Source organism: Setaria italica, chromosome II (assembly GCF_000263155.2).
Source record: "Setaria italica strain Yugu1 chromosome II, Setaria_italica_v2.0, whole genome shotgun sequence".
Taxonomy (NCBI): Eukaryota; Viridiplantae; Streptophyta; class Magnoliopsida; order Poales; family Poaceae; genus Setaria; species Setaria italica.
Genome location: NC_028451.1, coordinates 4,712 through 29,040, shown reverse-complemented (window position 1 = coordinate 29,040; position 24,329 = coordinate 4,712). Strand labels below are relative to the sequence as shown.

Sequence of the window (24,329 nt, the reverse complement as noted above, 5' to 3'; positions counted from 1 at the left end):
ACTGCAAGCTTCTTCAAGCCCAACCACAACACGGGATATTGCTCCATTCCATTCAGTTGAACGCTGTGGCTGGATTCCAGAATGAAAACCCAAACCCAGCAAACAGAGACAAGCCAAAATTTTCTTGCAATCAGCTTAACTGCTGACCCAAATATGCCCACGGAAAATAAATAAATCCAATCAAAAAGGGTAGTACAAGTTAACACAGGTCGCATCCTGCTAGCTACTGGGAGCAGTCAGTGCAGTGGAGTCACCAAGCACCTTACGAGCACGCCAGTAAACAGTATTTGCAGTTTCTGATGTTCCCACCTGGTCACGATGTGAATGTAATGTCAGTGCCCAAGACAAAGGGCAAGCATTTTTGGAAGCAGATATTATTGACAATGCATAACCTCACCTTCAACTCCAGGTTGTAGTAGTTTCTCCACACTTCTCTTTCCTGCGGATAGTGGTCGATTGCTGAATCATAAAGCTTACGAGCATTTGCAAGGGCACCATTGTCTCCCAGCGAAGCAAGGTTAGCTTCCAGCTCTATGCAGTACTGGAAAAACTTCAGGCTCGGACGGGGTAGAGCGAGAAGCCTGCAACACCATATAATTCACAATCTGCTATGAAATTCAAAATGCACAGCACGATAGGCAGTATAACCACTAATTATGTAATGAATAGAGCACATCATTATGCGCCAGCAACCATTACAGATATGTAACATGGCAATTGCACAGCTGATTTTGCATACCTCTTGTACATCTTCCTAGCTTGTTTCATACCGTCTCTTTGCAAATACCATCCAACAATTGCAGAAGAAACCGACGCACCCAAATCACTCCCACCTGCCAAACTTAATGATAGCATCGCACACTTCACCAGCTTCTCAAAATAGATCTTCTCATTAGAAAACAATTTCATGGCCTGAAATGCGTTATGAAAATTTCAGACAGTAAAATTAGAGAGATAAAACAAAACTGCAGATACTATCATCATAGGAAATTCTAAGGGACATACCATGTGCCACAATCCCTCAGTCTGAGTTATGGGTAACTTAGAAAGTACAGTGTTAAATAGATCAAATAAACAACTCAAGTTCTCCTTGCTGAATGGAGAACTGCCCGCAGTAGCAAACGAATTTATCTCCATAGAAGCTCTCAGGCTCCACAAATTCGCAGCATCTGAAAGAGGACCGTTGCAAAGCTTTTCTGCAAGATTCTTAGCTTCCTCCAGTCTTTCGAGTTTCAAACAAAGTGATACATATTGGCAAGCAAGATCCTCAGTAAGACACCCACATGATTCAGCACTTTCATAAACTTTCAGTATAGATGAAGTGAATTCTGAAGCATCAAATTCAGAATTTTGGAATGATGCAATGGAATCTTCCCTATCAGGATATAGAACATCCATCCAAAAATTTGCATAAAGGGAATGCATTTTGGAAGTTGGCAGCCTTCTGACAGCTTCATCATATACCTATAATTCATAGACAAAAAAAAAAAGAATGTTCATAAAGCCGTCCAAAACACGTGCTCATTGTAATTGACAGATCTTGGTTGAGAAATTGGTATATGTTAACTTTAAAAGCTAGCAATCTTGGACTCAACTGAAATTAAAGTGTATACCTACAAGGCCAGTAAAAATGGATAGTAAAGGGAAAACATTTTACTGTATGGATTTGTCAAACTATAATGTTATTGCTGAGACATTGGCAAAACCTTCCATTACAAGCATACATCAATAGTTAGCATCGGCATCAATCTGGAAATAATCTAGTCATAAATAGTTGCTGCTCATCATAGTTCCGTGGTCGCATAAACCCATACAAAGAAACATATAACATGTGTTCAACCACACCGGTAATATTTCATCACAGCAAGACATGGCCAGGGTGCAATCATCTAGACGTGTGTTTTCACTTGTAAAATAGCAAGGGTTGTTGAGTTACAGTGATACATTCATGACAGATTACCAACCAGCAACAAAGAATTAGGTGTAATGAGATTACCTGAATTGATTTGTTCAACTTATTCGATAGAGCATCCTTTCCGTTCAAAGTACTGGACTTATTCAAGTCAGTTAGCTGAAGCCTAGCAAACCAATCCCAATAGTCCTCGCAATGGGAGAAATCTTTCTTCAGGTCATCCAGGACCTCTATCTTCATCTCCTCAGAATGTGCCAAGTCCACACTGTTTAATATCTCCAAGAATTTCTTCCGCAAGGTTAAGCTCGATGGAAGAGCTTCCATCGCACCATGATATATGGTTTGGATGATTAACAATCCTTGCCGCCAGAACATGTCTTCCTTCTCCTCCAGAGCCTCTCCACCTGACCTTGAGTCCTCAGGCCCTTCATCTTTTTCATTCAGTGGCATGAACAGTTCTTTGTTTTCCTCTTTCCATTGGCCAGCATCGTTATCACTCTTTTGCAGCATCTTCACATCCTCCCCGAGAGCTACCTTTCGAGCCTTGAGCTTGTTAAGGTAGGTAAGCTCCATGCGAAGATACTCGATCCACATATCCTCTGAGTCTGGACAGGACCTGAGGCCACTCTGCATCAGTGCACGTGCTGCAGCAACATTCAGGTTCTGATCAAATTCCCATGCTGCCGCATAGATCCAAAGCCCAGGAACCTTGGGATGGAAGCGAATGGCTTGTGCCAGAACCTGCGAATAACAAGACAAGCACATGGATAATGACATTTAAGCTTCACGCCACATGTAAGCTCAATTCAACTTTCCCACAAGATTAGAATCAGATGATGAAGCACAATGCACAATGCAGCTGATAACTGACTAAGTTGATGCGCAAAAGGACAGGGGCACAGCTGTGAGTGAGGGCACATAAAGGTTACAAATTCCTTCTGAGGATACAACAATAGCAGTGTATGTTTGGTTGAAAAGAAGAACAAATGTTAAAATGAGGAACAGCTAGTTACAGAGGTGGAATTCGAACTCATTGAACTTGTATACATGAGCTTAGTGAATGAATGCTAGGTGCTCATATACCTAGTTGTATGTGTATGTGCTAAGAGGGAATCCCCACATCCTAAACAATGTCTATTCGCAGATTATCAGGATCTCTTCTTCTTCATACAAAAGCTGCTATATGTATGTATGAATTGCTCCGATGAATGAATAAATCAACTCAGGTAATAGTAAGCATTATATCTTGGAGTGGTGGTGGGTACCTGCTTCATCCTTCCGTGTCGCTTGTCGCGGCAGAACTCGAGGTATCGGAACCAGAGGTCGAGGTCTCCCTTGAACCTGACGGTTGCCATCCTGTAGATGTCGAGGACGCGGAGGACCCCCGCGACGTCGGAGATGGACTTCTTCCACTTCTTGCCCCTTTTCCTTTTCCTCTTCTTGCTGCCTCCCTCGTCGTCACTGCCACGGTCGTCGTCATCGGATTCGGAGTCGGCGGCGCGTATGATTGCGCGCTTGCGGAGGTTGCGGAGGGAGTCGAGGCGGAGCTCGTAGGCGATGTAGTCGAGGAAGTCCTGACGGAGCGGGGAGTGGCGTCGGATGCGGAACTCGAAGTCGCGGCGGCGGCGGACGACGTCGGCGAGCTCGGCGCGGGTGAAGAGGCCCCGGCGCTCGAGGTCGTCGAGCTCGTCGGTCATCCGCTCGAGGCGGTACTGGACGGCGTCCGCCATGGTTGCCGGCGGCGGAGGGGGGCTGCTAGGGTTTAGGGTTCTGGTTGCGGCGGCGCGGGGGGGAGGAGAGCAGCAAGGGAAGGCAGTAACGCTGGCGCCGCCGCGGAGGTGTGGTGGTGATGACTGCTGCTGGTTGGTGGAGAAAGAGGAGGGCACGAACGTGTAAGCGGGCCGCAGGGTTCACGGAGCGCGCGAGGCCCAAAATTACTCGGGCCAGCTGGCCTTGGTATAGGTTGGGCTTTGGGAGTATATAACTTACTCGGGCCAGCAGGCCTTGATATGGATTGGGCTTTGAGAGGATATTACTTACTTACTCGGGCCAGGCCAAAAAACCATTCTTTTTTTTTAAAAGACAAAAAACCATTCCACCACAGGTGATTGGAGTTACGCCAACAAGATATTATCTTTTAGAAACGATTTTTTTTAAAAAAATAATCCGGAAAACAAGATCTTATCAGTGAGACAGTGAATGCTTTGCGAGCAGTGAAGACAGTCAGCCAGTACACTTTTATATCAATATGAAAAAGAAAAAAGGAAAATACGGTGAGTCAGAGTGGTAGATAGCTACTTGCTGAAATGAAGATAACCAGGTAGCGTCAGTGAGGTGAGGGAGCAGGCAGCAGGGCGTCCCTGTCAACGCTTCTGGAGGGGAGACGACTCGCAAGTCTCCCCTCCAGAAGCGTTGACCTGCAACTTGCTGCTGTTGTTGATACACAGACGGAACGGATAGCCCGATTTTTATTCTGATTTAAAAATTTTAATTTTATGAATGATGAGCGATTCATGACTTCTCTCGTATCCACATCTAGTACAGAGAACACAACAGTTTAGTAGCAGCTAGCCGTTGCCTTGTGTGATACTCAAGAACTGCAGACAGGCTGATCTCAAAAAAAACAGAGAGAGAACTGCAGATAGGCATGGACCACGTGCATCTGGATATACTCTAATCTTCTTTTTATCCATCTCTTCCGATACACTTGCCAAATTGCATGCCTGCTTAATTTGCACTGTGTTGGCTTGCCTTGTCCTAATTGCGCTCCGTGATTCGTGCAGCTAATCACGATATAGAGGAGGATTATCCTAAACCCAGCTCGGATGAATTAATGTAATGCATGTGCACAGCTACTGCTCAGTTGCATAGAGATGCAACACCCTGTACCTACCTATCGGCAGCTGTTGCAGAGTCAACATGGTGTTAATTGGAACGTTAGCGGCCGACTAAACTCCCACAACACACAATTAACACCCCAGAATATATTGGCCTAGTTTATCATCAAGTGGTGGGGTATGGCTAGCTGGTACCAAGTCACGAATACATATGCATGGAATGCAGTATAATATTATTGGTACTACTATTACCAAGTCGAGAGAGGAAGACTTTTTGGGGAAAATCAAATCGAGCCAAATTCAAGAGGGATTGGAGGGGGAATCAATTTAAAGTTGCTCACAAGAGTCCTAGCAATATCACCCCCAACAGATCTCAAGGGATTCGGGCTCAAACACGAAGAATGAAAATTCCCACGAAAATACTCCGAAAAACCTGAAAAAGAAAAACGGGAGAAACATCAAGAACACAAGATTTAGCCGCAGATTTGAGAGACAAATTCAACTAAATCACGAGGACAACATCTATACAACATGAGGTCTAACCTCCACCCTTCATCCTCCCCCTAGGATGGAGAAATCAAGAGAAAGAGGTGCTCACTCTCTCATATCCCTTCTCTCCTCTCTTAAGCACTTGTCTAGCCTCTAATAAAATAAAATTAGGGTTCCAAAACTGCCCTCTCAAACCAGCCAACATAGATATATATGGTCCATGACTGATAATGAAAATATACCTACAGTTACAACTAAGATATTGATCTAGATTTTTGTAGATGCATTGGACGGACACGTTGCCTTCACGACTTCGCTTTGCCTCGATGCAAGCTTCGCGATGGTGCCACGTGCCCTCCTTCTCGAAGCTTCGGCTGCGCCGGACTCGCCCCCGGTTTTGAGGCCCAAACCGAGAAACCTGCCTGCACGGTGGTTTTGAGGCCCAAACCAGCCAAACCGTCCATCTCCGCTTAGCTGCCACGCGACCTCCTCAATATTGACGAGTGTCCAACCTCCGCCAAGCCTTTGACACCTCCATCCCGCTTGACTCGACCAATGCCGTCTCCATCCCGTCATGTTCTCTTGCTCTTCCGTGCACCATGTGGATCACCCATGACTCTGTCCGGACTCATCGGGTCCCTCGGTCCAAGCCTACTCGTGTTCACCCTTCATTGCCCTTGGTCCATCGGCATGAACCTTTCACTTGACGTTCATTGCACGCTGTCGGCCACCATGTCGCATCATACACCTGCACATCACAAGCTAAGAGCAACATCATTCCACACAACGTTGTCAATCACTCATCATCTAAGGGTGACCACCATAAGTCCTCACCTTAGTCCCATATTATTATTCATTTTGATTTTTCTAAATACATTGCTTTTACTACTACGTATCTAGATATAATATATATTTAAGTGCATATTAAAAGCTATGTACCTAGAATCTCTGGAAACTCACCACAAGCTAAGCTACTACACGATTGAAAAGAAAAATGCATGCATGTAAACGAAAAAGAAAGCTCCTGCATGTTGCATGTACACGCACTGTGCACAGAGAACTGGCGCAGGATAAGCGTGAAGATGTATGTCCATGTCCTACTACATACATGCAAGCACGGGAGACGAGAGTACGAGACACAAGCCGTGGTCTCCAGCTTTTGGGATCGGATCAGAATTTATGCTTGGCCCATGCAGCAAAGCCAAAAAGTTGGCTTTTCAGTCATGAGGAAACTGCTTGATTCCTACAGATTCTATCATCTATCATGGCCTGACTTATCGATCCTGCCTATCCAGGAAGGAATAATGCTACGGGTACTTACTACCTACCAATAATTAATCGTAGCATTGTCAGTTACCTGTCCAGGTTAATTTGGTCAGTATTTATCCTGTATGTCCTGCTCTCAAAGAACAATGTCCAGAATGTGAGGCGTCATGACGCTTTATATGAATATGATCTCGCGCGGGTGAGTGAGTGATGTGACAGACAGACAGACAGACAGCTCAGATTGCTCATCAGCTACAATTCTTGATATGCGCAACCATTTTCTTGCTTTCACATCATGTATTCTATCATACAGTATATAGTATGTATACGTTTTTCTTTGAAATATTCAACGGACTTTTTCCTTTCCTAGTTAGTATGAACAAACCAGGTTGAAAATCTGGGCCAGCTTATTATATGCAGCATCCATCGCAGACATATCCACACACGGTTTTTTTAATCAATTCGGTGTATGAATCGCCGGCCGCGCGCCGTCTTTTCCGCCGTGCAAACCTGCTGTGTAACTAGTACATTCGTGTGTCTTCTTCTTCCTATCCTTTTGGCCAAAAAAAAGTAAACATGCATGAAATTTGGTTAAGTTAACCTCCCGTAAAAGCTGATGCACAGTTGCAGACAATTTTGGTTTCTTGTGCATGTTTGCAGTATCTTTTCTGATTTGACTTGGATTGGCTGTTTGCTTGTTCTCTTTCAAAGTTAGCTGTGCCTCTTTGTTTTTCTTTCTTTTCTGATGATCGGGTAATACTGGCTGGCTATTATTTGATCTATATTGTTCTTGTAATTGTTCATTAATCATCCAACTAACAATCAGATGTGAGCATATATATATGTTGAGTCGAATAATTAATCATTGATCAGATACTCTTTGAGATGGATACATTAAGCAGCAAGGCAACGGGCAGAAGGACAGGCCACCGCATGCAAGTCAACCCTAGCTACCTCATCAGCCGCACCGCGCGGGATCGGGCGATTAGATAGATAATTTCTCCAAGTCAGCATGCCATCTCCCCTTAACGGCTACTCCATCCAATTGGGCCTTGGCATCGCTTACTCTGACCATCATCTGTATCATGTCTTGAGCTGGCGGCGTTGACTTGACACCACCAATTCCATCAGCAGGCTAGCTGCTGATGTGCTGCAACCTTATGCATGACGGAGAACCATGTACACACACGAACTGGCTAGCAATCATAGCATGGGAGAGGTAGAGGAGAAGTAGTGCAGATGAAGAGAAGACTAATCCTCTCCTAGCCGTGTGTCATGTCCCGTGTGTCCTTGTCTATATAAGGAGCACCTTTCCTTGAGCACTCTCTCCTCACCCCCTCCACCTTGTTGCTAGCTGCCTCTAGCCAGCTCATAATAGTAGGATCCATTGCATCGTCGCGAGGATGGCCGGCGGTGCCATGGTGAACACGGCCGGGGGCAAGGACTACCCCGGCAAGCTCACCCTCTTCGTCTTCTTCACCTGCGTCGTCGCCGCCACCGGAGGGCTCATCTTCGGATATGATATCGGTATCTCAGGTTAGTACGTGGTTCATTCGTTGTCTGATCTCTCTCTCATCGATCATCGATCACTTTAGTTTGTACATGTTGTATACCGATCGATGACTGAAACGGCAACATGCAGGCGGAGTGACCTCCATGGACCCTTTCCTTGAGAAGTTCTTCCCGCAGGTGTTCCACAAGAAGAAGGAGGTCAAGACCAACCAGTACTGCAAGTACGACAACCAGCTGCTGCAGACCTTCACCTCCTCGCTCTACCTCGCCGCCCTCGTCGCCTCCTTCTTCGCCGCCACCGTCACCCGCGTCATGGGCCGCAAGTGGTCCATGTTCGGCGGAGGGCTCACCTTCCTCATCGGCGCCGCGCTCAACGGCGCCGCCGAGAACGTCGCCATGCTCATCATCGGCCGCATACTGCTCGGAGTCGGCGTCGGATTCGCCAATCAGGTACTAATAAAATCTATCGCTGCTGCTGTTGTGACGTTTGATGAGTTTACTGTTTGTTTCCACACGGCAGGCCAGGTAGCAAAATAAAATCAAGGAAGAACTAACCATCTAATGCATGAGACAAGATGAAATGTATATATGTTAATTGGTTGCACCATTAATTAATTAATTAATTAATTGTTCTAGCTAGCGTTGGTTGTGACAGCTTAAGAGCTAGCGATTCCGTCAATGATCATACGTAGTATAAGATAGGGACCTGTATGCATAGCTGTCCACGCTTAGCTTGCTTCAGTTTTCAAAAGATGAGCAAGCGAGAGCCTAGCTTCCTTCAGATTCTTCACTAATAGCTACTGTAATTAACAAGGAAAACTAACTATATAGTATACTTAGTGTATGTATAAGCTAAGAGAGCAAGTAACGTGCATGTGCAAAGTCCAAGCTGGTAGGCTAGCTAGTTTATTGCCAACATGCAAGCTCTGCTTGTGTATATACTATACTACTGTACTGTGTATAATAACTGTGGATAGATGCATATGCATGTGATTCCCAAAGTCCAAGCTAGATAGCAACACAATTCAAAGACGATGCTTACTATTCTTCTCTTCTCTTCCTTTTTGTTTTCTTGATGCAAAGATGCGTGTTCACTCCAAGGAGGTTGACTGCTTTGTTTGTTTATCTCATTTCTACCTAGGTCTATTGCTAGATTGCCGGTGTCATTGTCGCCCTGTTCATTGTCCTCCTCTCAGCTGTTCATCTTGACTCTTTTATATTGCCATAAGTATTTTGCTTTCCAAATACCATATTCCCATGTGTTTTACTTTTATTTATCCGAGCTTAATCAATTCAATTCCAGCTAGCCTAGCTAGCTGCATAAAGTTCGTTGCATATGTACCTTTATTAGGTGACAACCTTAATTGTTAATCAGTCTACCAATACATCCTGTGTTCCTAAATAGGAGTATATACGTAGTACTACTATGTTCACAGTAGCTAGCTGTAAGCAGGTCGACATCACCAAGGTTCACGTGAAATCCTTAATTCCTCTCCAAAGTAGGCTACTTCTCTCCCTCTCTCTTCCTTGTAAAGATGATTAATTCAGACACTAGCAGGTTTCATGTGACACTGTGGATTAGATCAAGCTATATAGTATATGCGGAGAGGGACTACATGCATACAGCTATCAGCTATTGATTGAAGCTCATGCATCCATCTAATTTGTCAATTTGCAACCAAGCTAAAGCCATTTGTAGATGCACATCCCGGCTGTCTCCACCTTTTTCGTCATATACTGATAGTCATGGACTTCATGTTTGGGATAATGCATGCAATAATTTGGAATTTTGGACTAGCTAATAAGTACTCAAACTAAAGTTTGGAAAAAGTGGTGATTGTTCTTAGCAAGGTGGGCGTGCAAAATCAAAGTTGCAAGAATTCTTCCACACAGGCCGCCGTTGCTTTCTTTGACCTTGATTCCTTCAAAAGACTTGACTTGTGTCATTTTCAGAACAACACATATATATATTATATATGTAAGCAAGCAGGCATGCAGGAAATAAAATATATTAGGCAGAAAAGATATTATCATTGCACCTAGAAGCATGGAAAGAGATGGGCACCAGATAGTGAAGAAAAACTAAGCAACTTATTAAGAACCAGTGAAAATCCATCGTTTAGTGACAGTCAGTCATGGCTTTGATTTTTTTTTAACCGTTCTTCGTCTCTTTGCTTCAGTGAAATAAAGAATTTTGTAAAATATGTCCTTGTGAGGTACTAAAACGTAAGAGTGCACGCATCATTCATCTAAGTCAAAAACAGTAGCTGCCTTGTTGCTTGCTTGCTGCATGTCGGCCATTTCCTTCCTTATCGGAGCTTCATCTTCTTGATGACTTGATGCATGCATGCATAGGAGTCGATCGAGTTCACTTGCAAACAAGTCCATTGACGTTAATCAACTATGTGTTTGTTACTTTACAATAAAAAAATTCCCAACTAATGATGATCGCTGCTGCATGCAGTCTGTGCCGGTGTATCTGTCTGAGATGGCTCCCGCTCGCCTCCGGGGCATGCTCAACATCGGTTTCCAGCTGATGATCACCATCGGTATCCTGGCGGCGGAGCTGATCAACTACGGCACCAACAAGATCAAGGCCGGTTACGGGTGGCGCGTGAGCCTTGCGCTGGCGGCGGTTCCCGCCGGCATCATCACCCTGGGCTCCCTGTTCCTACCCGACACCCCCAACTCGCTGCTGGAGCGCGGTCACGCCGACGAGGCCCGGCGCATGCTCCGCCGCATCCGCGGCACGGAGGACATCGGCGAGGAGTACGCGGACCTGGTGGCGGCGAGCGAGGAGGCCCGGCAGGTCCGCCACCCGTGGCGCAACATCGTGAAGCGCCGGTACCGCGCGCAGCTGACGATGGCGATCATGATCCCCTTCTTCCAGCAGCTCACCGGCATCAACGTCATCATGTTCTACGCGCCGGTGCTGTTCGAGACGCTGGGCTTCAAGGGCGACGCCTCGCTCATGTCCTCCGTCATCACGGGGCTCGTCAACGTCTTCGCCACCGTCGTCTCCATCTTCACCGTCGACCGCCTCGGGCGGCGCGCTCTGTTCCTCCAGGGCGGCGCCCAGATGATCATCTGCCAGGTGGTGGTGGGGTCGCTGATCGCCGCCAAGTTCGGCACCAGCGGCATCGGCGAGATGCCCAAGGGCTACGCGGCGGTGGTGGTGCTCTTCATCTGCGTCTACGTGGCGGGCTTCGCCTGGTCGTGGGGGCCCCTGGGGTGGCTGGTGCCGTCGGAGATCTTCCCGCTGGAGATCCGGCCGGCGGGGCAGAGCATCAACGTTTCCGTCAACATGTTCTTCACCTTCTGCATCGCGCAGGCCTTCCTCACCATGCTCTGCCACTTCAAGTTCGGCCTCTTCTACTTCTTCGGCGGATGGGTCGTCATCATGACCATCTTCATCGCGCTCTTCCTGCCGGAGACCAAGAACGTGCCCATCGAGGAGATGGTGCTCGTCTGGAAGTCGCACTGGTTCTGGAAGAAGTTCATCGCCGACGAGGACGCGCACGTCGGCAACGGAGCCGCCGCCCGCAAGGGGGCCGACGCCTGATGAGATTCATTATATATTCTGCCCATCCGGATCGACTTGATTGATTGTACATGCATGATGTTCGATCTTCTCTTGCCTTGTGATCCATCGAGTTAGTAGCTACGATCGACTAGTGTTTGTGTAACGAGTGTTTGTTACGAACGCCGATTAATTCCTTCCATTGTCAACTATATATCTCGTCAACCATATACTCCTGTATAAGAAAGATTTCATCTCTGACAAGGTTTCGGCATCCTATGTTTCGGCAGCCATACAGAGCATACCTGTTTATGGAGAAGTACATGTTTGGCCGCCAGATGGAAATGGAACGGATCGTCAACTTCTTCCTGCATGAAGAACCTCCTGTCCATTGCAATTTTGGCATCCTACCAACTGTTTGTCCAGGAACAGTTGGAAAGACTACGCTTGTCAAGCATGTCTGCAGAGATGAAAGGGTGCCTGATCACTTTTCTTCTTAGGTGATGGTGATTTCAGAGAAGAGAATCAGTTGACAATAAGGGATGGAAGTAGAATCAAACATAAACGTGGTGACTCAGATGAAGAAATTTTTTTAGTTATTATTGAATTAGTTGGGAATATTGATGAGCGTGCATGGAGAATATTGACTCAGATTGGAGTTGGAATTTTCAGAGTATGGATAAATACCTGGTGAAGACTGACGATGGAAATCGATATCAGGCAGTGGAATTGTCCTCCTCTGCCTGGACCGAGCCGTCTCACTCAGAAGTGAAAATTTCAGAGCGTATTAGAATTTTTCGAGTACAGGTGAATACCTGACCTGAATATGAAGATTGAGATTGGAAATCGGCAGCCAGCAGTGGTGATCACCAAATCGAATGCGAGCAGAAGAAATCGCGCTCCTCCGACTTCCGTCGGATTCTTCTTTACCGTGCGCGGCGCATCCTGCGAGAAATGGCAGCGTCAGCCTGCCTCTGTTTTCTCATCGTACAACTCGATAACCCCCTTTGGTCTTTTCAACCAAAATAGATGCACACGTATTACAAAATCCTCAAGATTTCGTGCTTCCGAATGAATGAAAATCTTTATGCTAATTTCATCCATTATTCAGGTAACAAACTCTGCAGTAAACAACCGTTTCATGGACGGTGTGGAATACAGCACGGAATGGCATTAGTGTTGCAGTATGGTTAACAACAGTAACACATTCCAGATCGAACCAAAGCGATTATTAGCCATACAAAATAAAGGAGTACCAATTGTCCATTCCCAAGGGAGTGTACGTGTAACCACACCACATCGGAATTATTCAAAACAAGAATTCATTTATCCCCAAGCAAAAAGCATACTCACCAATGTCACACAACATATGACTTGATAGAAATCCTACTCATATTGTTTCCAGCATTATTCGTAAGGGGAAAAAAATGAACAGCAAAACTGATGATACATTGTACAATTCGCATTTGACATCAATCAATAGCACTAAGCAATATCCAAAACGTATGGACTCATAAAAAAGCCCTGCTCTCTGCTTATTGTTTCGAGCTTTATTCACAAGACAAAATGATCAGCAAAACTGGTGACTTCTTTATTCCTTCACGCACAAAGCTGACAGGCTATGGATAAGTTGCCATTCACTCATCTTATTGCGTGTTTCCCTGTAACTGAGCCTGCTTCACCGCATCTATGGCACTCACATGTTCAGTTGGTCTTGACCCCAGCAAAGTCGTGGGCATGTTCCGGGCCCTTGAGTGCTTCAGCATTGAGCCTGAGGCATATCCGGAGCGGGCATGCCGTGAGCTCTGTGGTTTGTGAGAAGATGAGGCACCCACCAGCTTGGAAGATTTGCGATCCGATCTGCCACCGCGGTCAGAACGGTGCGAGGAAGAGATTTTGCGGGTATGACGGTCTGAGACCTCTTTTGAACCAGTTGCTCTAATAGGGTGCTTGTTGTACACAGCAAGGTTTGGTAGGAGACCCAGCAGATACTTCTTTAGGTGCTCATCACCAACGTTCTTCTGTGCAGGGTTGCCGTCAAGGTTAATGGCTTCTAAAGAAATGTAATTTGCAGCTAGCTGCCCGAGGCCCTTCGATGTAGAAATCTTGTTATGGCGCAAGTCCAGAACCTTAAGCTTCAGAAGGCGGTGAAGACCATCTACCTCACTGATCTTGTTACCAGCCAGATACAGCTCCTTCAACGATGAACAGGAGGCCAATCCTAACAAATGACCCAAAACACAAGTCAATGCAAGCAAAGAAATATTCTTGCAGTTGAATAATCACATATATCGTTCAATTTATGAGGAACAAATGGTTTCTCTCATCACTCAAGATAGTTAAGAATCTAAAGCATAATGAATTCGGAAAGTCGGAACAAGAAAATGGGGGATCAGGGATACAGATGACATAAGAACCTACCATGTGACTACAACCAAGGAGAAAGTAAGGAGAAAAGTGCAAGATGTTAAAACCATACCATGGCCAATTCTAGATATCCTATTGTAGCTGATGTCCAGCAAGCGCAGTCGTGTTAATTCTCTGAGGCCTTCAATTGTTGAGATGTTATTCTTCGACAGGCTTAACATGTGAAGGCCTTTTGGAAGAGCTCCTGCAGTTACGCGCACTGTGCAGAGAGACCCAAGAATTAGAAATGTGATACTGTAAATCTTCCTGAAACAAATGAGAAGTACCAGTCCCAAAAGAGAAAAAAGGAGGAAAGAAAAGCAGCATGCCACTAGTAACTAAAACGTTGAACTAAGAAAGAAAAAGGGCTTACCAATTGAGTTCCCTGATAAGTTCAATAGGCGTAAGCCTGAGAATGCACTCAGTCTTGGGATCACAACCAAGCCAAGGTTTGCCAACTGTGCTGATGATGAAGCAGGAGTTAATTTTGAAATATAAGTGTAAGCTATCTCCATGCCAAGTGGACTTTTAGCATCAGGCCGCACAGGAACACCAACTGTTGGCTCACTAGGTATAGCTGGAGCAGAAATTGAACTTTCTCCTAGCTCATCCAAAGTGACATCATCGATATTAATTTGGTTGATCCAATCTTCAATTCTTTTAATGTTGTAGGTTCTTGGAGTAAGTTCATTTGGGTCCTCGTCAATATCAGTTTTATTATGCTCAGCTTCTCCACTAATGTCCTTTGTATCAGATATGTTCACCGAGTCAGGCACTTCAACGACAAGCGACTGGTGGTGTGCGCTGTCTCTGTTCCACAGCTTCTCTTCTCGCTCTTGATCCATAGCTTCACTGAGGCCATCATCATGCCCAGAATGGTGAAAAACATCCCCTGAATCAGCACAGAAAGGGACAACTGGATCCACCGAGTGTTCACCACAAATGTATTTGCCATCCCAGTATTCATGACCCACTAGAATCCCATCCCTGATAAAATTTTCTTCTGTGCTTCCGGCGGACCGTTGACCCTCTTCAGCAGCATCAGAGCAACCAACTGAGCCATTACCCTCGATGTTTAATTTCTGGTATACATCTGGAGAAGAAGGTGCGCAATACACATCCAAATTCGATTTGCATCGGTGCATTTCACCACCACTCAGGTAGTCAACCTTCTCATCAATCAGTGAACATAAACCCTCATAAGATCTGCAACGAGACCCTAGTATCTCAGAATCAACAGAACCTTCTCGATCACTGGTGGATTCATTCTGAAATATGGCAGATTGAGATCTTGGGAATTTGCTTTGGGCATAAGATATGCGATGATGGCTATCAGAGTCAACAGCATGATCACCTGAAGGCTCACAAAAGTCATGGCTAATCAGGTCAGACGAGGCATCAAAAGCATTCTCATTTTTCGGGCTGCACACCTTAGTAGGTTCTCCAACAACTGTAATAGAGTGGTGGCATTTGTGTTCATGGTCTGTAAAATCATACTCAGTACCTTCGCAACAATTATGATCATGATCCTTTTGAAGCATGTTTCCAAGAGACTGGCTCTTCTTCAGGTGCCCAACCTCCTTGCCCTCCTCATCAGAGCATGCATATCTATTCAAATCTTCTGACCTGCAGCATTCTTGATGAGATGATGGGCTGGTACCATAATGCCCGCTCACAGCTGAATGATTATTTTCATCTGCCATCTGGTTTGGATTAGCTGACCCAGTCATGCAGTTCACTTTTTGTTCCTGAGCATTATTCGAAGCAGCACGCATGGCTTCATCTGCTGGGGAAAAACCCTCCTAAAATAACAAAAGTTTATGAGGAATAGTAGGAGATAAATTAGTTTCTTCATGGGAATACAAAGGGAAGCACTGAAATGCAAGAGGTATTTTTCTTTACCTTGGATCTGTGTTGTGCAGTAGAGGATGAAAAGCAAAAGAACCTAACCATAAGAAACCAACTGCGATCTCAACTGAGCTTACACCAGATTGCTTTGATCACCAAGACACAAAAAACAGTATGAAACCAATCACATTGCTGAATCACAGGACCTTTTCTAGAGAACTCAGCCCAGCAAATTTGTTACATCTCAGCCGCCGTCGGAACTTAGCCGTAATCAACAAAAAGACCTTCCAAGGCTCGGCGCAGTCTCCAGATGTAAGTTGGGCTTACTCCCAAAGGCAGAGATAAGCTGTTTAAGGAATTGTTGCAGGCCCACACCCACTTAGAGGTGCGAGATGTGTATGGCCTCTTGATATCTGCCAGTCTGAAAGAAGGGTTTAGGAACTAGACAAATCCAGAAGGATGCATGAGGCCAAAAGATCCTGCAAAAAGATGTAGTATAAATGAGCAAGCACTAAGCAAGCATTACTTGACACGGAAAGCCTTGATAAAATAAGGGAACATGAAACTTCCGAGGGGGGTAAAAGATAATGTTGCCACACTATAAATTTTCCATGAATCCTGAGTTGTACCATGCAAAACAGTATAATGCAACAGTCCAGACCATGTGCAGTTTCTCTTGTACTATCACAATGGAAGGGTGCTGCCAGTGAGTTAGCAATGCATTCCTTACTAAGTAGATACAGATTGATCAGTTAGCATCCAACTGAAATCAAATAAATATAGAATTCTTCAGTTTCATGCACCAAAAAGACAAAAGGGCTTGAAAAGATTCGGATTACCATGAATGTATCCTATCCCAGATTTAGGACGGCATTGCACTAAGAATGGCAGCGGTAGGTATCTAGCGTGCCTAGTCCAGTATTAATGCAGATGGAACGGATTCTTTTAGGTGCGAAGATCCCATCCCAGACCCCCCATCACCAAGTCACAGTTTCAAAACGAAAAGGATGTGTTCAGTACAGTGATCTATTTTAATTATTGAGGGGGTACGTCCAGAAAAAGTGGGATTGGGAGGCTCCACCACACACAGGAGCAGGAGGTCTCCTAGCACCCGTGAGTTTGTGCGCTTTTTGCATGTTCCCCAGTGCGGCCAGGCGGCTGAGGGGTATCGCCATCGCAAGAGGCAGGGCTGCGTGTCCCCGCTCACCGCCACGGCTTGCGAGTTACGATAGATATACAAGCCACCCCCACGCAGAGCAGAAAGAGAGGCACACAACTACCGGCACGTTGGTTCTTGCATTGTACTAGGACAGGGACGCCGCAATTATTGCGTTGAGCACATTCTAGCATGGTTTCTTCACTACTCAAACGGAGGATTGTGCAGTACACGGATCGCGGGATCAAAATTAGACGGCAATGCGACCAAATCTCACGGGTAATGACAATAAACGGCATCAAATGAACGAACGAACGAACGAATCCGCGGCGAAACCGGTGGATTGGATTCGGCGACAGAGATCTGGTGGATTCGATTCCTGGAGGTAACGAAAGAAAGTATGGCATCGCGCAGAAGGGGAAAAAAGGCCCGGAGGCATCATCCACGAACGCGAGAAATCTCAATCCATCTTAGGTTAAGAGAGGGAGGGAATCTTACCCCAGAGACGAAGGAAGCAATCCAAGTCCGGCTGGATCTCCAGAGGCGTGGCGTGGCGAGGAGCGGAGCGGAGCGCGGCTACGAGGTGGATGGATGAGTGGATTGGCTGCGGCGATTGGAGAGGAGGAGGAGGAGGATGCCGCCGCCGCCGCAGCGATTGGAGAGGAGGAGGAGGAGGAGGAGGAGCGGTGCTGGGGGCAGGCGGATTGCTTTGATTGGCTACTAGGGCTTTCTATTTTCTTTCTGGCTTTTTTTTCTTCGCAAAGAACAAAAAAAAAACAAGAGCTTTACCTGCACCAGGTGAAGCCTCCCGACTCCACATTACCATTTTTGATATGCATAGGCCGTCCACGTCGATGGATGCAATTTACTTGAATTCCAAGAGGATATACGTGGCAGGCTTTCTTTTGACGTTTTGCCAATATGTCATTGTCCATCTCGATTTTTCTCAATTTGTGTTGTGTGGTTGTGTCTAGATTGTTGCTAAATTCGACGTAGGACCATTTTTGTTCTTCGTTCACCGTATAAGAACGTACACTCGTTTCCTCTGCATTTGTCCTCTCCATATTTTTAACTTGTCTCATATGTCTTCCCTCACACATAATTCACACATAATAATAAAAAGATCTAACCTATTTTCTTCAACCCTTTTGTGCTATATCTATGTTTTCCTCAATGACTCTCTCGTGGAATATGCTTATAGCAGCTATAAGAATAGAAATCAGAAACGAATCTCAGGGTGTTGTACATACATCTATAGGCCCACCAAAAGGTTTAGACACCGAGATGCATCTGACATAGAGACCGTGGCGCAGGATAGCGTTGTCTACATGGAAAAGTAGGAACTAGTCGAGGATTAGGTAGTCATATCCGACAAGTATTCTTGTAACCAACCGACCTGTAACCCTGCCCCCGGCAATATAAGGCGAGATAGAAACCCCTCCAAGACAATTCAATCCGACCAACACACAGGACGTAGGATATTACGCAATTTAGTGGCACAAACCTATCTAAATCGTGTGTCTGCGTTTACCTTTAAGTTCGTACTAACCAAAACACTACCTCGGGTACTCCTCGGTAGGTTGCTGGGTCTAAACAAAGACACAAGGATTCACATACTGTGCCTATAAAATATAAATGCATAACTCAACGTATTTTGGGCCTTTTTCAAATGTCAATAGATTGTGTTCTTAGATCTGCCGGAGAGACGGCCCATTTAGTAGATAGGCCACTCACCTTAGAGTGAGTACTCCTGCGCCAGGTCCTTAACATTTGTTTTATCTTTTAAAAAAATTTAAGATTTTTATTTATTCATGTGTAGCATGTAAAAAAATTGCAATACATCTATTTTCCAAAGCAAAAAAAAAGTGCAGTGCTCTACTACACGAGAAGAGGTATAATTGTAAACAAGGGATGTATCATTCATTCATTCAGCAAGCGGAAAAAGGGTAATTTACAACAAACTAAATTCCATCTGTTTTTATGTGAAATTGAACTCAAACTCTCAATTGATAGCAAGATTGAAGAATGAGGTGGCTGTCAAAGGTCACCTGGTAACCGCAAACGAATTGATAGCAACTTGAAACTACTTTTTCCGTGGAGCAGTCGCGTAGTGGTAACTGCTACGGAGGATCTCAAGACGTCATTAGCGACGTCTGCCGTCTTAATTACTTTAGCTAATACTAAACCAAATCAAAGCCGCCGGCAGTTAATTAATGGGATGAGGAGACGGCCTGCGAATTTGAATTGATTTGATTTGATTTGTGGTCAAACCAGACCACGAGCCAGCATTAGCAGCCATCCCTCCAACTCCACTGCTTGCTTTGCTTTCTATAAATGAAGGTTGCTCACAGGGATTAGCAGCACAAGAACAGAGCAGCTGAACAGAGCAGAGGAGCTTCTTTCTTTCTGCCAACAAGATTAGCAATGGCGACCAAGATCTACATCGTGTAAGCAAGCACCTAATTTGTTTTAGTTTTCTGATGGAGCTGAGCCTGAGCATGGGCATGCTGATCGATCTCGATCTCTGTCAGGTACTACTCGACGTGGGGCCACGTGGCGACGCTGGCGGAGGAGATCAAGAAGGGCGCCGAGTCCGTGGACGGCGTGGAGGCGACGGTGTGGCGGGTCCCCGAGACGCTGCCGGAGGAGGTGCTGGGGAAGATGCACGCGGCGCCGGTGCGGGAGGAGCACCCGGTGATGGTGGCGGCGGGGCAGCTGGCGGAGGCTGACGGCTTGCTGCTGGGCTTCCCCACGCGGTTCGGCATGATGGCGGCGCAGATGAAGGCGTTCCTCGACTCCACGGGCGGGCTGTGGCAGGCCCAGGCCCTGGCGGGGAAGCCCGCGGGCCTCTTCTTCGCCACCGGCACCCAGGGCGGCGGGCAGGAGACCACCGCGCTCACCGCCGTCACGCAGCTCGCCCACCACGGCATGCTCTTCGTCCCCATCGGGGCCACCTTCGGCGCCGGGATGTTCGGCATGGACGAGGTCAGGGGAGGAAGCCCGTACGGGGCTGGCACCTTCGCCGGCGCCGACGGCAGCAGGACCCCCAGCGACACCGAGCTCGCCATGGCCCAGCACCAGGGGAAGCACTTGGCCACCATTGCCAAGAACCTCAAGGCCGGCGCCTCAGCAGCAGCAAATTGAACTCAATGTACTATCCATTGCTTCGTGGTTTGTTTAATTTGCAACAGAAATAATAATCGTAATATCTATCGCTATTCATTGGTACATGCTTCTCCAGCTGCCTAAACTAGCTTTGATCCAAAATTCAAATCACTCATCCAAAATTCAAGTCGTTTGATACTAAAATAAGCATTCGAGAACTAACATAAGGATGATTTGATTTATAGCACCCACTTGACCCTTTGATCCAAAATTCAAAGCACTCGTCTGTTCTCGCAAGATAACAAACAAGATAACAAAAGGTAGGTACTGATCACGTACAGATGATGCATACAGTGATAATTATCACAAGATAACACAAGTCATTTTATACTAAAACAAATATTCGAAAGGCCAACAACTGACATAAGGATGATTTGGGGCCTGTTCGCTTCAGCTTATTCAGCCAGCTTATAAGCCACCAACAGTGTTTTTCTGTCGCAACAAATCAGCCGTTTCAGCTTTTCAGCATTTATAACGACCGGGGAAACAGTACGACCGGAACCCCTTTCGAGAACTTGACACATAAGGATGGTTTGATTTATACCAACCGGGACTAAAGGACCGACCCCTTGATTTGATTTATACCACCCATTCGATGCTCTCCTTGCCCAAGATGTAACTAAAAGACTTGTGCGCGACCATCCTGAGCCCTTGTTCTTCTGGAGAGGAAATCACCTCCACGCCGGTGAGCAGAGCCCGGGCAGAGAAGCCATCAAACCAGTCGTCCTCGTCCACCACGTAATACATGACCTTGAAGATGCAAAACCTACCCTCGCCAAGGTTGATAAGGCTGACCTTCCCTGGCTGCCACTCCTCGGGCATCACCACGATGTCCCATTGATGCTTCAGTGTCGGCGGTTTCCCCTCGTCAAGGGCGGCGGAGAGGTCCGACGACGCGCACAGGCGGCGGCCCCTGCTGCAGAGGCCCAGCCAGAGCTTGAGGTTGGGGACGTGCTCGGCACCGCCGAAGAAGGGCAGATTCCAGCCGCCAGGCGGTCGTCTCCACTCGCGCTTCACCGTGTCGAAGAGGTAGGCGCCGTACGGGCCACCGGCGGCGAACGGGTCGTCCGGGGCCGTGACGCAGATGGTGCGGCCGTCGTGGAGAACCGCGTGGGAGCGGATGACGGCACCGTCGGGCAGGGGTGGCTCTGGAAGGGATTCCAACTGCCACGACTCCGGAAGATGTTGTAAATACCATTGCGCGGAGCGGCCGAATCTGAGGACTTCGAATCCGGGGTAGTCAGTGCCGGCGCTCAGGACGTAGATGTCCTCTTCCGGGGCATCAGGGCGGGCGATGGAGATGGCGATGGGATTGCGCCCTTTGTAACTGAGGTTTGGTACCACGTGGTGGGAGTTCGATTCCAAGTCGAAGAGGAGGCTGCTGCACGGCACCGAGCTGCTCCAGAGGATCCTGCTCTCGCTGCTCCGGGGGCTCGCCAGCGCGAAAAGCTGACCATTATACTCAGTAACGAACGCCGCACGGAAGCTGGCGGCCGGCGGCGGCAGCGCCCCCAATCTCGACACCACCTGTGCTGGCCTGGCCGCTTCTGCTTCGGCCGTCGACGGGTAGAAGAGGTGCTCCGAGACGTTCAGGCGGTGCACCGAGAACACCCCGGTCTTGATGTTCTCCGCCACCAGGTTCACGAACCGCCTCCGGCCGATCATCATCGTTCCCACTGCTAGTCGATTCAAAACTCAGCTCAGAGATTCAAAGGACTGGTGGACTGGAGCATTAGTAATAGAATCGCGCAAGCCTACCTGGGGCAGATCCGGCGTCCAGAACTTGATGGCGGTGGGATCGGTTGAAGCAGACGAGAAGCGCGGCGGCGGCTTTCCGTGCTTCCATTGTAATATATACTGAAGGGACGCTGGCTCGTTTATTCGGGCCATGGGCCGCAAAATTTAATTGGTTCATGGGCCGCCAATTAATTCGTCCATGTTAATCCCTTGGAAAAAGTCCTTTGGACTTCCCTGAACAATTACCTTTGGCTGTTTGGCTCCCTAAGCTTTAGTCCTATACCGATACCGATGTTTGAATACTAAATAGAACTATTAAACATAGCCTACAAAACTAATTGTACAACCTCTAAACTAATTCGTGAGATGAATTTATTAAACCTAATTAGTCCATGATTTAATAGTGTGGTGTTACAGTAACCATTTGCTAATGATGGATTAATTAGACTTAATAGATTCATCTCGCGAATTAGCCTAGGGGTTCTACAATTAGTTTTATAATTAGTTCATGTTTAGTTCTCCTAATTAGCATCCGAACATCCGGTGTGACAAGGCTAAAGTTTAGGGATGTTTGGATCCTGGAACTAAAGTTTAGTCCGTGTCACATCAAATATTCGAAGGCTAATTAGAAGGACTAAATATGAGTTAATTATAAAACTAATTACACAGAGGGAGGCTAAACGGCGAGACGAATCTATTAAGCCTAATTAATCCATCATTGGCAAATAGTTACTGTAGCAGCACATTGTCAAATCATGAACTAACTAGGCTTAATAGATTCGTCTCGCCATTTAGCCTCCATCTGTGTAATGGGTTTTGTAAATAATTTATGTTTAATACTTCTAATTAGTATCTAAACATTCGGATAGAAATTAAAATTTAGTTCGGGGATACAAACACCCCCTTAGTCTGGATGTAGTCGTTTGTGTGTAAAATCAGGTATTCTCGATCCCTTAACTTCCAAACCCATTATTTTTTTCCCTCACTGGTTTTGACGGTAGTTTCAGGCCCTGTCACATCGGATGTTCGGGTACTAATTAGGAGGACTAAATATAAGCTAATTATAAAATCAATCGCAGAATTCCTAGGCTAAATCGCGAGACTAATCTAGGAATCCCAATCAATCCATCATTAGTGAATGGTTACTGTAGCACCACATTATCAAATCATGGACTAATTAGGCTTGATAGATTCGTCTCGCGATTTAGCCTAAGGGTTATGTAATTAATTTTGTAATTAGTCTAGGTTTAATATCCCTAATTAGTGTCAAACATTCGATGCGACGGGGGCTAAAATCCCCTCCTCCCAAACGCCCCCTTAATTAACGTGGCAGAGGCCCACATGCCGGTTGACCGGGTCTCTCTCTCCTCCGATTCTCCCTCTCAAGCAGCTTATGGCGGGTCCGGCCACGGCCATGCCCCGATGGTGGCCTAGGACGTGACTTGTGAGGCAGCCAGGATGGTGTAGGCACGACTAGCGTCCGGCCAGCCCGAGCGGCACAGGGCAGGTCCAGGTACAACCAGGCCTTGGTGGTGGCCTAGGGACGCGAGGAGGCCGGGACAACCAGACCTTGGTGGTGGTGGCCCTCGTAGCATGTGTGGCCGATGGCGCGCGGTCAGCTCAAGACCGGATCCGCGCGACCGACCCATATACGGGCCCGTGACGGCCAGCGGTGGGTTTTGAGCCACTCATGGGAGAAGAGGAGGCGAGGGAGGAAGAGGAAGAAGAAAGCGATTTAATACGTGAAGTCTACTGTCAAAATCAACCAGGGATAAAAATTAAACAGTTTTGAAAGTTGAGGGACTGCGAATACTTAGTTTTGTACATGAGAGATTAAGGCCCTGTTTGGCATGGCTCCAGCTCTAGGTGGAGCTGCTCCACTCCAGAACTCCAGGTGGAGCCAGCTCCACTCCAAAACTCCAGAAATAAAATGGGGTGTTTGGCTAGATGGGTGCTCTCAGCTCCAAAAAAGATCGATTTCAGTGTAGATTGCCATTGTTGCCCCCCCAATTCAAGCCCCACTTGTCATACGCCCTGACGAACAACTGCGTGCCTACCTCGAAGATACTGGCAGCGACATCCTCGCCGTACGCCACGGACGCGCTGCCGCGACCGCCACTGGCGTCATCGGCCACGACGAGCTCGACGCGGAGCTGCGCCCCTCCCTTGTCCACCGCGACGGCCCGGAGTCTCCTATGGGCGGCCCCGGGGCCGGGGCAGCGACGGGACCGGCCGGCGGTGGTCGGCGGTGGCCTGGACGGCCACGGGGCCGGGGCGGCGGCGGGGCCGGGTGGCGGCGGGCTGTGCGGCCACGAGGCCGGGGAGGCGACGGGCGGCGGGGCTCGGCAGCGACGGGCGGCGGGGCTCGACAGCAACGGGCGACGGGGGCGGGAAGCGATGGGCGACGGGGCGGGGCGGCGACGGGCGGCGGGGAGGCAGCCACGGGGCCGGTGGCGGCGGCGACAGGGGTAGGGCGGCGAC

At 47.2% G+C, this 24,329-nt stretch overlaps 5 protein-coding genes across 5 annotated transcripts; 2 read left to right on the top strand and 3 right to left on the bottom strand.

Moving 5' to 3' along the window:
- Nucleotides 1–12: 12 nt before the first annotated feature.
- Nucleotides 13–3,782, bottom strand: LOC101763576 (U3 small nucleolar RNA-associated protein 6 homolog). The gene is made up of 6 exons (XM_004955248.3): nt 3,178–3,782; nt 1,997–2,653; nt 1,006–1,464; nt 740–912; nt 398–581; nt 13–309 (listed from the first exon to the last, which is right to left on the bottom strand). Exons 1-6 carry the CDS (start codon nt 3,640–3,642, stop codon nt 220–222), a joined length of 2,028 nt encoding a protein of 675 aa, XP_004955305.1. The 5' UTR covers nt 3,643–3,782; the 3' UTR covers nt 13–219.
- Nucleotides 3,783–7,576: 3,794 nt separating this feature from the next.
- Nucleotides 7,577–11,829, top strand: LOC101762903 (sugar transport protein MST3). Its single transcript, XM_004955246.4, has 3 exons — nt 7,577–8,040; nt 8,147–8,466; nt 10,481–11,829. Exons 1-3 carry the CDS (start codon nt 7,908–7,910, stop codon nt 11,576–11,578), a joined length of 1,551 nt encoding a protein of 516 aa, XP_004955303.1. The 5' UTR covers nt 7,577–7,907; the 3' UTR covers nt 11,579–11,829.
- Nucleotides 11,830–12,841: 1,012 nt separating this feature from the next.
- Nucleotides 12,842–17,682, bottom strand: LOC101762501. Its single transcript, XM_004955245.4, has 5 exons — nt 17,445–17,682; nt 15,845–16,269; nt 14,316–15,744; nt 14,016–14,162; nt 12,842–13,757 (listed from the first exon to the last, which is right to left on the bottom strand). The coding sequence occupies exons 2-5, from the start codon at nt 15,893–15,895 to the stop codon at nt 13,183–13,185; spliced, it is 2,202 nt and encodes a 733-aa protein (XP_004955302.1). The 5' UTR covers nt 15,896–16,269; nt 17,445–17,682; the 3' UTR covers nt 12,842–13,182.
- A 1,603-nt stretch (nt 17,683–19,285) lies between these two features.
- Nucleotides 19,286–20,176, top strand: LOC101762087 (NAD(P)H dehydrogenase (quinone) FQR1). The gene is made up of 2 exons (XM_004955244.2): nt 19,286–19,393; nt 19,478–20,176. The coding sequence occupies exons 1-2, from the start codon at nt 19,371–19,373 to the stop codon at nt 20,088–20,090; spliced, it is 636 nt and encodes a 211-aa protein (XP_004955301.1). The 5' UTR covers nt 19,286–19,370; the 3' UTR covers nt 20,091–20,176.
- A 213-nt stretch (nt 20,177–20,389) lies between these two features.
- LOC101764002 lies at nt 20,390–21,779 on the bottom strand. Its single transcript, XM_004958769.2, has one exon. It carries the CDS (start codon nt 21,777–21,779, stop codon nt 20,691–20,693), a length of 1,089 nt encoding a protein of 362 aa, XP_004958826.1. The 3' UTR covers nt 20,390–20,690.
- Between the last annotated feature and the right edge of the window lie 2,550 nt (nt 21,780–24,329).